At 47.3% G+C, this 13,891-nt stretch overlaps 1 protein-coding gene across 12 annotated transcripts in view; it reads right to left on the reverse strand.

The window, feature by feature from the left end:
• Nucleotides 1–260: 260 nt before the first annotated feature.
• The window catches only part of BRPF3 (bromodomain and PHD finger containing 3), a 30,725-nt gene continuing 17,094 nt past the window's right edge, over nt 261–13,891 (reverse strand). For 5 of the 12 annotated variants that reach the window (XM_075115219.1, XM_075115217.1, XM_075115224.1 and 2 more), the window contains exons 9-13: nt 13,078–13,174; nt 10,715–10,812; nt 8,642–8,739; nt 5,902–6,056; nt 830–3,171 (exon numbers count right to left, since the gene is read on the reverse strand). In XM_075115219.1, the coding sequence (XP_074971320.1) occupies nt 2,988–3,171; nt 5,902–6,056; nt 8,642–8,739; nt 10,715–10,812; nt 13,078–13,174 (632 nt within the window). In that variant the 3' untranslated portion in view covers nt 830–2,987. Of the gene's footprint in view, nt 365–829; nt 3,172–5,146; nt 5,323–5,901; nt 6,057–8,376; nt 8,464–8,641; nt 8,740–10,714; nt 10,813–13,077; nt 13,175–13,891 lie in introns of those variants that run through there. The other 7 variants (XM_075115220.1, XM_075115218.1, XM_075115227.1 and 4 more) reach the window with 5 other exon arrangements.

Here is a 13,891-nt window from a genome sequence, read left to right on the forward strand (position 1 = left end):
AGCCCAGGAGAAGGAGGAGGGGATGGCAAGGCAGGCAGAGGCTGGGCAAGGCGGCGAGGGCCAGGATGAGGCCTCAAAGCAGGTGGCTGTCTCTCTCCCCTGCAGAATTTGGGGCACTCAGGCTGACAACGGGATGGGAGAAAGGGAGGGAAAAGTGTCCCCTGGCCCCTGCAGGGTTTTGCATTACGGCAGTGGGTCTGTGCCTCTGGCCCCAGAAGGGCTCCATGCTCACGGGGACGGGAATGATACCTGCATCCTCGGAGAGCAGCAGCCTCCAGCGAAACCCAGGGCTGAGCAGCAAACGGGTCCTGACGGAGCACCACCGCCCGCAGCAGCACGAACCTGTGCAGGGTGGGAAACGCATCTGAGGGAAGAGAGACAACGCAAGATGAGACACCCTCGCCAGGCAGGAGCCAGGGACCAGCCCGGCTGCAGAGCCTGGCCCTGCTGCATCCTCGTGGCTCGGCTCCCCTCTCCATCTGCTGGCAAATCCCACCGCCCCCAGCCCACCGTGAGCATCACTACATGGGATTCAAGCCCCAAATTCCCAATTCCCGTCCCCTTGGGGCTCTCAGCCACCCCCTGGCCAGAGGGCTGCCGTGCACGGCGCGAGGTGGGATCCCACCCTGCAGCACCCGCTGCACGGGGAAGACGCTCACCTCCGGGAGACTCCTGAGGCAGCACAAGAAATCCCTCCACGTGTCCCTCCCCTACCACTGCCCTTCGCAACCGCTTTACACCTGTGTCTGGGACGACCGGGACGAATAAACCCCGTCACGGGAAGTGAGGTCCTGGACCTCAGGACAACACTAGCAAGGAAGGACTCATATTTTTTTTATACATTAGAACATTTATTTCTCAGAGAGAAAATATAGTCTCAGACAGTCAGATTATAGTAGGTAAAATTAGCATTTTTTTTCTTTACAAGCATAGATTTTCTTATTACCTCTCTTATACCATCTGATATAAACAATTCTAGAAAGCAAATAATCTCACTTTCTACAATAAATAGAGCGATCTGTGCTTTACAGCAGACTGACAGTAACATTTAGGTCCCGTAGCAACAGCAGGATATTGGCCAATTCAAATTCTAAAATGTCATTTAAAAACAGAACAGAACAAAACAAAAGAGAACAAAACAAAACAAAACAAAAAACCCAAATCTCAAATGATCTTAAAACATATACACAGGTCACAAGTCCACAGCTGAGCTACCACCCGGAAAAGTGTATGTTCCTTTAAATAAATTACACTGTGTGCATATAAAAGACCCAGCAACACAACTGAGGACTTCAAGAATGGTGACAATAGGTCTAAATAATTTAGAACAATATTTTACAACTATATACACACCATCCTTCCCTAGCCACACTCCATAGGCATTATTATTATTATTATTTTTTACAAAATCCTATGCCCCATCTCTACATGTTATAGGAATCTTTCTTAAAGTGTGGTTCCATGTCCCAATGTATAAGAAGTGGTATTTTAAAAAAGTAGACCAAGTAGAAATGGCAGTGATTACTCCCCACTATTCATTATTATTATTATTATTATTATTATTATTATTATTTTGACCCCACATTCTCTTCAGTATGAAAAAGTTAAAATAATAAAAAAATATTGAGTTAAAAAGCGAAATGATGATATTCAATCTACAATCTTGCTCTGCACCTTTGGTTCTTAAAATGGGAAAGCAAAAAGGGATACACAACAGAAGAGATCAGAGAAATCATAAAGTCCTTGGCTAATAGAAAAGGTTTTATCATCAAGTTTCCAAACATCGGTTGTCCCCGTTTTTGCAATGCAAACCCAAAAAACCAGGGATTGTCTGCAGAGCTGGGTTTACTCGGGTTTTAATGGATGACAACGCTGGAGACCCACACACGGGGGAAAGGATATGTGTGTGTGGGAGAAGGCGGCAAGGCAAAATGGTCGTGTGCTCTAGTTAGTGCTTGGTTTCAACCCACACCGATCAGAGGAAAATGTTAGAGAGACAGAAAAAAGGGAAGAAAGGAAGAGGAGCCTTACACCAAATGTGCATAAACCAACACAAAAGATGTGTCTCCCTCCAACCCTGATCAACCTCAGTGCCTGCAAAGCTGCTCCAGCTCATTAGACACCTCCAAAGTTAGTTTTGCTTCTTAAAAAAAGGAAGTTATCTTTGCTTAGACTCAGTACTGTACTAAACCATGATATGAAATGTTACTGGAACAAGCACAGTCACAGAAATCCGAATTTAAATGTGAAACTACCAAATCAATTTCTAGGACACAACACACACACACACAAATCAGCTAATTTGCTTTTCGCGTTTAAAGCTCCGTGCATCTGTGCATGTAAGTGTGTGCAGCAGAGAGGAAGGTTACCAAAATATCTCAAGGTTACCAAAATATCTCAAGCTTTTCTAGATGCAATGAGAGAAACCTACCATGAAAACACTGCGTACGTAGGCAGGAAAACCGTAACGCAAACTCCCAGCTACGGCTCTTGTTTTAATGTGATGGGACAATCAATGTCTTTTAAAAAAATAAAAAGGCCAATGATGGTTAGGGTAAATTTGGCACAAGAAAGTCCACTTGGGATTTCCGTAAAGGATCCTGGTTCGGTTACAGTGGTGACGGGTTCCCGGGAATTCCTCGGGGACGGGAGGCAGGGGCGAGGGAGGGCGCATGAGGTCCGAACATCTAAGTGCTGCGCTCTGCTCACTGCATCAGCTCACCTTGGCTCCCGTCACCTGGCAGCTTTTCCTAACTACCTTACTCCTGGCCCTGTAGACTATACATTTCATCTCCTGCCAGCTCTTCAGCGAGACACATTCAGAAAGAAGCTGGACAGGCTTTTTGGCACATTTCAGGGTACTTCGAGGAGTGCTGACAGCTTCTGGGAACGGTGTTTCCCCGCCGGCCAGTGCACGAGACGGTCCGCTCCGCTGACACAGCGAGCACGGGGTCTGGAGGAAAAGGAAGACCAGCCACCCTGACCCCTTACAGATAATTGGACGTAACGAAGGGATGATCTCCCCGCACACGGCTCATGTGAATCATGGCTCGGTCATATGCCACCTGCACAGACTTGCGGATGCTGGTTTTTCGTCCTTCCAACATCTTTAACTTGTCCACTGTGTCATCCACGCCGAGGGGATAGACTTTGTCACGTGGAAGCCACTGCCTGCAATAGAAAGGAGAGCGCAAAGCCCCATCACCGAGAGCATCAAGCGGGGAAACGGGGAAAGAAGAGCAAACACCTGGAGGCCTCTTGCTCTTGCAGTGCTACTCCTGAGCTCTCTGCAGGAGGCTGACTGCTCCAATGTGCCTGGCTCTCATACCTGCTGCAACAGGCCAAGGAGCTTGTCCCGACAGTTTCCAAGACATGGCCAAATTCTCCAGCTCCTCAAGCATTCGCCACATGTCTCAGCAGTGATTACTCACTAGCTGTCATCTCCTCCCCGGGAGCAGCTACGTTCCTGTGATCTATTTGTTTATAATTAACACCCCACAATGATGCTACAAATGTTAAAATGCCTGAATTTGACATGGAAGAACCACCTGTAGCCAAAACGCCTTCCTGCACGAGCAGTTTTATCTCTCCTTGGAGTCCTTACTCAAGGGTTTCAATGCTCCTAGGAGCTCCAGGGGGAACTGGAAACTCCTGTGTTCCATAGGGCAGCAAATACAGGGACTTCCATGGTGGAAAGTAAGTTTTTATCCCCAAGAAAGCTATGTCTTGTTCCAAGAGGCTGTAAGCATCACGCTTTGGGTGACTACAATTATCTGAGTATCATCCAGAAACAGGCAGCTTCCAGTAGACATGTCCCAAGCCCAACTTGACCCCAACCGATGACTTAAATTGCAAGTGCCTTTTCTATAGCAAGTTTTTATTGTGCAGCCATTAGCCTTAATGAGCATTAGTTAACGAGCACACTCAGAAACATGTCATCTTTCCTGAACGAAGTTCAGCCCCTAGGAGTTAAACCTCAGCCACTGCTAGCACAGCTGAGCGCGTCTCCCAGCCGGCCAACACGGGCAACCCAGGGCAGCTCAGTTTATCTTCCCCACAAAGAAGAGGGGCCTATTTCAGTCTTTGAGAGCCTTCCTCAGCATCACTGAAGTCAGCAGAATTTGGATCTGGCACTAAGAGGGGTTTTTAGGACTTTCCTGAGGTGCCTTAGCCTCCCACAAACTGCAAACAAGGCTTTTGGCTACTTAGAAGTGTAAACATCCACCAGAGCTTGTCTTCAACAAGAGCAGGGCAAAGCCAAGGAACTGCTGATTTTTATTGGGAAGGTAGTTTCAGTGACACATTTGGATTTAGATTTTTCAAAACTGATGACTACAGCAACAGGAAGCGTGGCATTGCCATTGATTTTCAGCTAAAAATCGTTAGTACCTCTTTGAAGAACATGCCCTGTAAGAAGTGGTTCTGGTAATTAGGGGCAGCGAAACAATGCAGTGTACTACTAAAAAACCTTGGGAGCGTTCTCTTGGCACCTCTTTTCCTCACAGGACACAAACATGTTCATCAAGTGATGCAAATGTGGCCCCTTTCTCAGCTTCCCAAGAAGATGGCACATGCTTTTCCTTTGCCTGTGTTGCACCTTGCCTCCATCTCTTTAAACTGCATAAAACACCGCAGCAGTCCCAAAACACAGGGGAAACACGCCCCGTTGTTGCTTTACCCCGCCGTGTGTTTGGTTCTGCTCTCTCCCCATCATGCACCTTCCCTCCAGCCGCGACACAGCCTCCGGGCAACGTTCGCCTCCTCCTCCTCGCCCTTCCCTGATCTTATGGTTCCCTGCTCTTCCAGGCATGCCAGCCAAGACCTTCCCCAGGAGAATAAGGAGGAGAAGGACTCTCAAAGTACCACGAGGCTCCTTTTTAAGCTCTTAGTATCTTATTTTATAGAGGCAGAAGCAGAAGAGGCAGGCCCCTTCTCTCCTCTGTTCCCATGCGCACCCCAACTGCCCAGGATCTGCTTTTCCCGCAGTATAAACTCTCTGGATCTGTGATCCCCGCTGCACACAGGCATTGCCTCCTGGGTGACAATTTATTCGCTTGGTTCGTGTTCCCACATGGCATTTGCCAGGTAAATAACCCAGTGGGTTTGGGTTCAGTGTGCAGCTGCCTGCCTCATTACGGGGACTCACCTCTTCCAGCATAATGCTCCAATCTTACAGGTTTCCCATTGTTTCGTACACGTACAAAGCCTTATTGCTCCTTTTTAAGGCACTTCACTGCTTTGTGGCTTATTGTATCCGGCTGGGTTATTGTTACCATGTGAGCAGGTCAGCCACTGATACTAAAATCAGCAGATTCAGTCTGTCTGAGACAGAATGGTAAAAGGCGTTGAGATATTTCACTTGCCCTGAACCAGGCGCTTACACCTGCATTTTCCATCTTAAACAAATATCTTGATTTGCAAACTGCAGGTACTCAGCACCTCCGAAAAATCAGGCAAGTCTAAATACGGAATAAACCCAGCATTTTTGAAATGTTACCCTAGAGTATTTTGGCAAATCTTTTGTGCAGCAGTGGAACTGGCTGCTCAGTCTGCTGCTGTTTTAAAGTCAAATGCTCTCTCTAATTTGCTGCAGATTTTGACTACTAAATTGGCGTTTCATGTACCTCAGTATTTTTGTGGTGATGTGACCCCTGGGTGAAGGATGCCGGGCTGTTCGCCACAGAAGTGGAACAGTCAGACGTCATGCTCTTGGGCCAGGGAAAAGCCGGCTGGCTTCCTCATTTACTCTTCTTGATCACTGCGTATTTAAATTCACCAACTTACATGTAACACCATCATCATCACAATTCCTATACGCTTCCATATACCAAAGATTATGTTAAATCTTCCCTCTCTGCCACAGTGCTCACCACAGGCCCCCGCTTGTCTGCACACACTCACCAGGTTCTCTTGTTGTCAAAGAAAAGGACAAGGAAGAGCTTTTCTCCTGCCTCTGTCTGCCTCTGCTCCCCCAACTTCAACACATCCATGGGTGGGACTGGGATGGGGACTCCATTGTGGAGCAAACCCTCGCGTGGCATCTTGGGATCGATTATCTAGGGACACAGGGAAAGGATATTTAAGCACAAAACCCTTCAAGTACTGCAGAAAATGCACTTTTTTTTCCCCTGTTCTTTCAGTCTATCCAAGCTAGACAATTAAAATCTACTTAGGATGGGTAAGTAAAATTGCTTGCTCTGTCTCAGTGGCAATTTTTAAAGAATTTTCCTGTCCTCGAGGCTTCCCCTGTGGGAGGGAAGCCAGTCAGTCCAAAGGCCAAGCACCTGATCTAAAAAAAAGGGAAAGAACATCAGTATGTGGTTCTGCTGGAGGTAGATGCATTTACACTAATTGGTTCTTTAGTACCAACTCAGTACTGTTGTGTTCAGCAAAGGATTTCCTTCCCTCACTCCTAGCTGGTGCAACAACGCTGACACCATTGCTGTACCCAGCAGGCGTAATGCAATTCCACAACAGCTCCATTCTGGTGCAATTCAGTTGATTTCAGAGGCGTTGCTCAGATTTATACTGCTATTAGGTCAGAATCAGGCCCAATATTTGGAGAGTCGACAGGCAGTGCCAGCTTTATCAGGTCAGAGGAACACGGACTATAGCAACTTTGGAGAGAAGTAACAACAGATGCCTCGATTCTCCCCTACAAAGCAGAAATGTCAGTGTCCAACATTCGTGCTATGTGATCAGAGGAGCAGAATGAAACAGAAAATGGTGGATGCAATGGTCTAGTCTTCTTCGCCTCCTGACCTTGGCTCCTGAGGGCTTGAAAAAGCAGCCTGGCTTTGACACTGGCCAGTAGGAATTTATTAAGACACTTTTCCACCATGACAGATTGCCATAAAAATGCTTTCTTTGGGGGCAATCTGTGTTTAAAGCCATGCTAAAGCACAGTTTAACTTCAGCTGCAGCCACATGAGTGTCTAAAAATGCTTTGGCTGGCCAACACGGCTAGCTGTTCTCTCCTCTGGGCTGCCATTTCGAGTCAGAGCATGGACAAGGGTCACTCTTTTAGCAGAATCTGCCCTTTCTGACGGCATCAGAACTGTGCTCAGCCACAGCCAGGCATACGTGCTGTGTCAGCTTACGGATGGTTTCACAGCTCTGCTTCTTGCACGTAAAGACCTGAATAATTTCCATGATAACTACGCTTTCTTTCACCCCCTACAATTTCTCAGCAGTCACAAGGTACTTAAGGGGATGGCTGCAGCCATGCAGAAATTATGTGGAGCAGAGATGGCAGAACGAGCCACATCTCAAGGGATGTATTTAAAAGTGTAGAAACAACAAAACGTAGTCAGCCTATCACATTATCTTACTTATATACTTACTTCAGCAATCTCTGTTGATAACTTAACATGGCATTTAAAAGCCTGCAGTGGTGCTGGCACTTCCTAGGAATAGCTGCATGTCATGCCTGGCTTTGGAACCAAGTATGGTGCTCACTGAAGCTACATTTATGGATTTCACATTAATAGTCAAATATCCAAAGACATATAAATATTAAGGAAATATCGTTCAAAGGACCAGGTGCAAACACATGTACATATTCTCATATTTAAATCAAGCATATGCTTACTGAAGAGGATATATACATCTTGCCAGGTGGCCAAGGAGGCCACCAGCCCCCGGGCTTGTGTCAGCCCTGGGGTGGCCAGCAGGAGCCGGGCAGGGATGGGGCCCCTGTGCTCGGCCCTGGGGAGGCCCCACCTCGAATGCTGGGCTCAGGTTTGGGCCCCTCGGGACAAGCAGGACCCTGAGGGGCTGGAGCGTGTCCAGAGAAGGGCAGCGGGGCTGGGGCAGGGTCTGGAGCACAAGTGTGCTGGGGGGCGGCTGAGGGGGCTGGGGGGGTTTAGCCTGGAGAAGGGGAGGCTGAGGGGAGCCCTTCTCGCTCTTTGCAGCTGCCTGAGAGGGGCTGGAGTGAGGGGGGGGCTGGTCTCTGCTCCCAGGTCACCAGTGACAGGACAAGAGGAAACGGCCCCAAGCTGTGTCGGGGGAGGTTTAGGTTGGATGTTGGGAAAATGTCTTTAGTGCCAGAGTGGTCAGGCCCTGGCACAGGCTGCCCAGAGAGGTGGGGGAGTCACCGTCCCTGGGGGGGTTCAAACACCGTGCAGACGTGGCCCTTGGGGACATGGTTTAGGAGGCCTGGGGGCGTTGGGTTAGCAGTTGGACTTGTTCCGAGAGGTCTTTTCCAACATTAACGATTCTATGATTCTATCACAAGGCCAGTTAGGCACCTATATACAGAGTTGTATTCACTATATAGGAAAATGCGTGGGCAGTTAGACACCAGTAGAACCTGGTGCCTGCCTTTATAAAATTTACATCTCCTCATGCCAACAGTACTGATTACTTTCCTCATACCTGCAGAGTGAACAGGAGAGGAGAGGAAAGATCTCCTCCTATCCCTGGCACCGAGAGACCAATATTTTATGAATCCTCTGCAATGCTCTGAAACAATGAGCACAGGAAAAATTAACTGTGCAAAGAGGAAAGAAAAACAAAACAGCACATATTGCATGATTTTGGGAAGTTTTCCTTTTCTGTCTGGTTACAATGCACACTAGCACTGTGTTCTGGGCTACCTGCGCTGCGGGTGCAGGCTGCGAGAGAGCAACAGGGTACTTACCAAGGCAGGGTAGGAGGGATAGCCACGGCACTTGGCCCACACAAGCTCCAAGGGCTCCAGCTCCGCCTGACTCTCAAAGGACATCAGCAGAGTCCTGCCTAAGGGACAGAAGGAGACATGGCTTAGGAGGGCGATTACTAGTGAGGGGGTTATGATAACACAAGTAACCACACCGTCATCTAACCCAGGCACAATGGCCTGCATTGTCTCAGTAGCGTTCAGCTAAAACAGGTGACTATTGCTGTACTTAAAACATACTGGCAATATTTGTTTTCATTTTTTAACCTATTTGCTTCTGCAGCAAGCAGAAACCTGGAATTTCACCTTTTTTTCCTAACAAACCTATCGTCCTGCTATTCATCGCACAAGACCATACTTTTAATCATTAGTGTGCACATACGCATAATTCCAAACCACTTCTCTTAATCAAGATGCAGAGCAAAATGCAAAGCCACTTATTCTTTGTACCTATATGCACTGGGTATCCAAACCAGAGGTGATAAGACACGCATCTCATCTGCAGTAAGTTTATGATAAAATGTAACATGCAGTGAGATCCAGCCTGGCCACCGCTAACGTCCAGCCTTCTTTATGCTCTGCCAGTACAGGCGTGTTCTGCATTAAGACAAAGCAGCAGGCTCCTAAATCATGGGTCTAAGGCTATGCACGCATGTAGCTTCAGATGACCTCTTCAGTATGGAAATATTAATCAAATCCAGCTCTGGAGTGAATAGTTGCTGTATGACTGGAATCAAATGGGTATATAAGAGATCAGTTTGGTCCGTTAGGCTCCATCAAGCCAAATCCATCCTCGGTGGAACTGGTGAAGCTGTATCTGAGATTAATTTGGACCACTGTTCAGAAAGCTCCTTTTTATTCCTCTTAAATACTAATATTTATACTATTCTGATGCCATATACTTTGGGGCTATTTGATCTCTGCAGAAAATGCCTGGTTCTAGTTGACAGAAGTCTATTAGCCATCAATTTTTTCAAAGTTAAGTCAGAAGTATTACAAAAGATCCATTCAAGACAGAATAACTAATCTGCCAGCTCCTGGTCCTGGAAAAGGAGCAATCTCCATTAATGTGAATTTTACAGCAAGCAGTGCTTGCTCTGCAGGGGAATAGTCAATACACCAGCTTTACCAGAAGTCAGACTGAATCTAGAAAAGCCTGAATACAACCCAAAAAGCACACTGCCGAGACAGATCTGATGTGCTTCTCCACTGTTGCATTCCAAATGTGTTCTTCCATTAATGAAATGATGTTATAAGACAGAGAATTGTCCCACTGATTCTAATTCTCCCGGCACCAGCCCTGCTCTGTAAGCTTATCTCCGAAGCAGACTGCTGAGCACGCGGGGTCCAGGATAATAACGGTTCCCAGGGAGACAGGAGCCAGCGCGCGGGAGCTGCACAGAAGGGCACAGGCGTACCAGGGAGCCAAAGCTGAATTCTGATTTCAGCATAAACCTGCAATAACTCTATCACTGACACACCGTAAGGAAGACAAGGATCTGGCTGTGTGAGCGCTGGAAGATCAGCATAGTGCCTTGGGTAGTATTAGAGGAGCGTGACTTAATTTTACTGATGTGTAGCACAGTCTGACAAAGACGACTTTGTTGCCAAGACCTTGAAAGCAATGATAGCAATACAAGAGGGAACAGCTATGAAGTCACCTCTGGAGAGACCCCTCGTAAAATTATGACTTAGTGCTTGTATTGCAGTGTCATTGAGGAGAGCTACTCCCAAAACAGGAGGAGACAGTGCCAGGGACATTACAGACACCAGACCTACAGAAAGCACGCATCCGAGGAGAACACGGCACAGGCAATCAGTAAAAGCGAATGCAGGAAAACCTTTTATGCAATAACCTAAATTTGTAACGAAGCGGGCGATAATGCACAGGCAGGTCAGCAGTCTGATTTTATAACCTGGATAGTGCACGCAGGACTGGTTCCCGGCGTGCTTTGAGACCTGCTCCCCCTGGTTCCGATGGGTGGCAGCCCGACGGTGCGGTGGGACCGGAGCAGGGTGCTCCCCAAAGCAGGGCTGCCACGCAGCCGTTCTCACCTGAGCTGCTGTAATCGGAGTCTCCATTTGCACCTTCCAAGAAGGGCACACGAGAAAGAGCTGGCTTCCCTCGACTTCGCTTGGGAGGCATCAAACCGCTGTTGGACAGATACGGAAAAGCAGGCATCAGGAGAAAAGAGATTACCCTTGAAAACAAAGCCAAGTAAATGGATTCCCCGGCTCTGTTTAAAATACTGGAAAATTACTGTGCTGGTGCATCACTGACATGAAAAGAACACTGAATACTTCAACAAAATGCCATCAATACATCTCTTCTGGTGCAAGCAGACAACACAGCTCCAATATATATGCAACTGAACTCTCAGCCCATGTCCTGAATGTCCTTTCACCTCATTACTACAAACATTTCAGGAAGTGGACTATCTCCACCTCAAGCGATCATATTTTTCACTTACTGTAGTTCTTCTTTTTTTCTTTTACAATTTTCTAATAAACAACCCATTCTGAGTGAATTTGGTGCTCAAAGAAAGAGTGGAGGAAAAGCAGTAAACAGATCTGTTCCTAAATGGAATAATTGTACAAGTTGTCCATGAGACATCAGCTTGTTTTTAATTCCTCGTTTTGTGTGTGTCACATAGCTCTAATGTAATTTTTGCTATGTGAATTGCTTCCAATTATTGTAATAACAACTTATATTGTACTTTTCATCTTCAAAGTACTATACAAACGTCAACTAACAAGTCCCCACGCTGTGGATTCAGATTTGTATCCCTCACTTACAGATGGGGAAACGGAGGTAAATATGGTGGGGCCATAAGGCCAAGACATGGTTTGAAGGGGAGTTTCTGGCTCCTGGTCCTGTTCTGACAGGATCCTCACTCCGTGAAGGATTTCTGCATGACTCCTGGGCCCTCATTTAAATGATACTACAACTATGAGCAAATCCAGGTCTCTCCTTTTTATTCCCTTCGATGCAGCTCCTCACCTTACGATAGTTTATTGCAATAGCTTCTTGTGGGATCTGCCCGGGAGCCATGGTAGTCCCAGCTTACAGAAGAGGCAATGACTGAGCTGAAGATCTGGGCACACATCCCAGAGAAAAGGGGAGAGATGAAGAGGTGGGTGGATGTCCCATCTCAGAGAAGAGCTGGAGGTCCTGTGCCTCCAAGGGGCTCAGCACGTGCTACGAGCGATCATTTACTGGCGCACCACGTGCTGCCCAGAACCTGACTGTGGAGGTGGGATCACTCTGCTGCAGTGAAAAGCCCTCGCACCAAAACTACTCCTCTGAACCCAGGGCCTTGCCCCTTGCCATGGGCACGGAAGTCTTTACAAACAGATTTATAGTGGAAACACTAATCAAACCTGAGCTACAACTGCAAAATTATAACCTCTTTTGACAGCTAACATTTAGGATCACTCTGCATAGCAGAGCAAGTTTTCATTTAAAAAATGCTCCTGGGGTTCAACCCTGCTGCAGTATAATTTGTTATGCAGCTCATAGTTTTAAACTGTAGCTTCACTCCTGAGAACGGGTGTGCACGGGGAGCTTTTTGGTTTTAAGCACCCGCTGTCATTACAAACTTGAGGTCTTACAGGACTGAGCGCATGTATTGGGGGAAGCATAAAATGTCTGATCCTTGTGATGGGTCACCACCCTCAGGGTCATCAAAGATAAGCAGAGAGCAACGACATGTTCAGGGCACTGAAAATATTACTTAGAATATCACCTAAGTCTTGCTTCTGCTTGTCTTGGGTGATCTTAGCCATCCAGGTCAAACGCTCTCAGCCTGCCACTCACAAATCACAAGAACATGATTCTGGCATAACACAGGTTTTATTGTGCGGTGAAAGGGTTGTGAAACGACTGGAGTCAGTGTTAGGATGGCTGGGGACGTAAGACAGACCAGAAAATGGATATGGTACTCATGTATGCCTACTGCATCTGACCACAAGATGACAGATGTTTGCTTTAAGGCTGTTCAGTCCTGTCTGAAGTGCCCAGGTCTGCTTTTAGACCTCTGAAAGGAAGAAAGCAGCAATTCAGTAGCTGGGAGAAGTTCAGCTTCACCTGCAGTGCTGAACTGGACACCTGAGTTCAGGGGTTCTCTAGCTTTGGCTCTCAAGAACTGAAGGAAGGTATGCATCAGCAGAGAGGATGTGTATGTATTGAGGAACAGATTTTTCAACCATTTGCTTGAAAAACCAAGCACTGCTTTTGGGAGCTATAGCTTGAGAGAACAGGATGGAACCTCAGAACCATTTTGTCTGTCAGGGTCAACACACAAAATAAGTAACAGTTTGATCTGGGTTTGAAACGAAAGAAGTCAAACAATACAACCAGGCAGATTAATCCAGACACAGAAGGTGTTCTAGGGAAGAGTTCTGCAGGGGGCACTTACCTGCAGGCTTCAAACACCAGTCCACCACCCAGGCCAGAGCTGCATTCAGAGTCAGAGCCGCTTTCTACATGTTTTGCAAAGCCGTTAGTCACTCCTGCTGAAGAGAAACAGGAATCAGCCCAAAGAAGCTGCAGCAACACACAGAGGTGCTACCAAGGCTCAGGGAGGGTCACCGTCCCATGACTGCCAGCCACAAAGATGCCGAGTGCTTCAACCAGAGAGGGAAATTCTGCGCCCAGTTCCCCAGACTCAGTTGCAGCCAAAAGGTGACTAATAAAAGGTATTTCTACCCCTGATGCATGAAAAATTAGGCTGCCTCTGCAGAAGCAAGTGCTGGAGAAGTGTCCAGGAATGGTATAGGAGAGCTCCATGCAGCATCCAGCTCTCTGGGTAAGCCCAGAGGCCAAGAACTGAACCACTTGCTCATCTGGCTTCAAATGGCATTTGGAAAAAACCCAGAGGTTTTGCACTGACTGACACAGACTTCTCCCTGCCTCACCCCGGGCCTGGCTGCCCGGCTGGTCCCTGCCGACGGGAGCAAGCATGTAAAACCACAGCTTATTCAGTTACAGGTTCTTTGCCGAGAAAAATCCACTCTAGGAAAAACTCACTGCTTCAGTTTCTGGAAGTGAGATTTTCCAGTGGACTGAGGAAGCAGATTCCTCATGGGGAGGAGAAGGCGGCTCCCCACCACCTTACCCTCCGGCTGGTACAAATGTCTCTGTACCCTTAAGTGGAATATTTCACTTCTTTGTCCCAGACACTGACAGCACTGGAAATCTTCCCTTCACGGCCAGGTTTCCTGCTCTGTGCA

Source organism: Phalacrocorax aristotelis, chromosome 21 (assembly GCF_949628215.1).
Source record: "Phalacrocorax aristotelis chromosome 21, bGulAri2.1, whole genome shotgun sequence".
Lineage (NCBI taxonomy): Eukaryota > Metazoa > Chordata > Aves > Suliformes > Phalacrocoracidae > Phalacrocorax > Phalacrocorax aristotelis.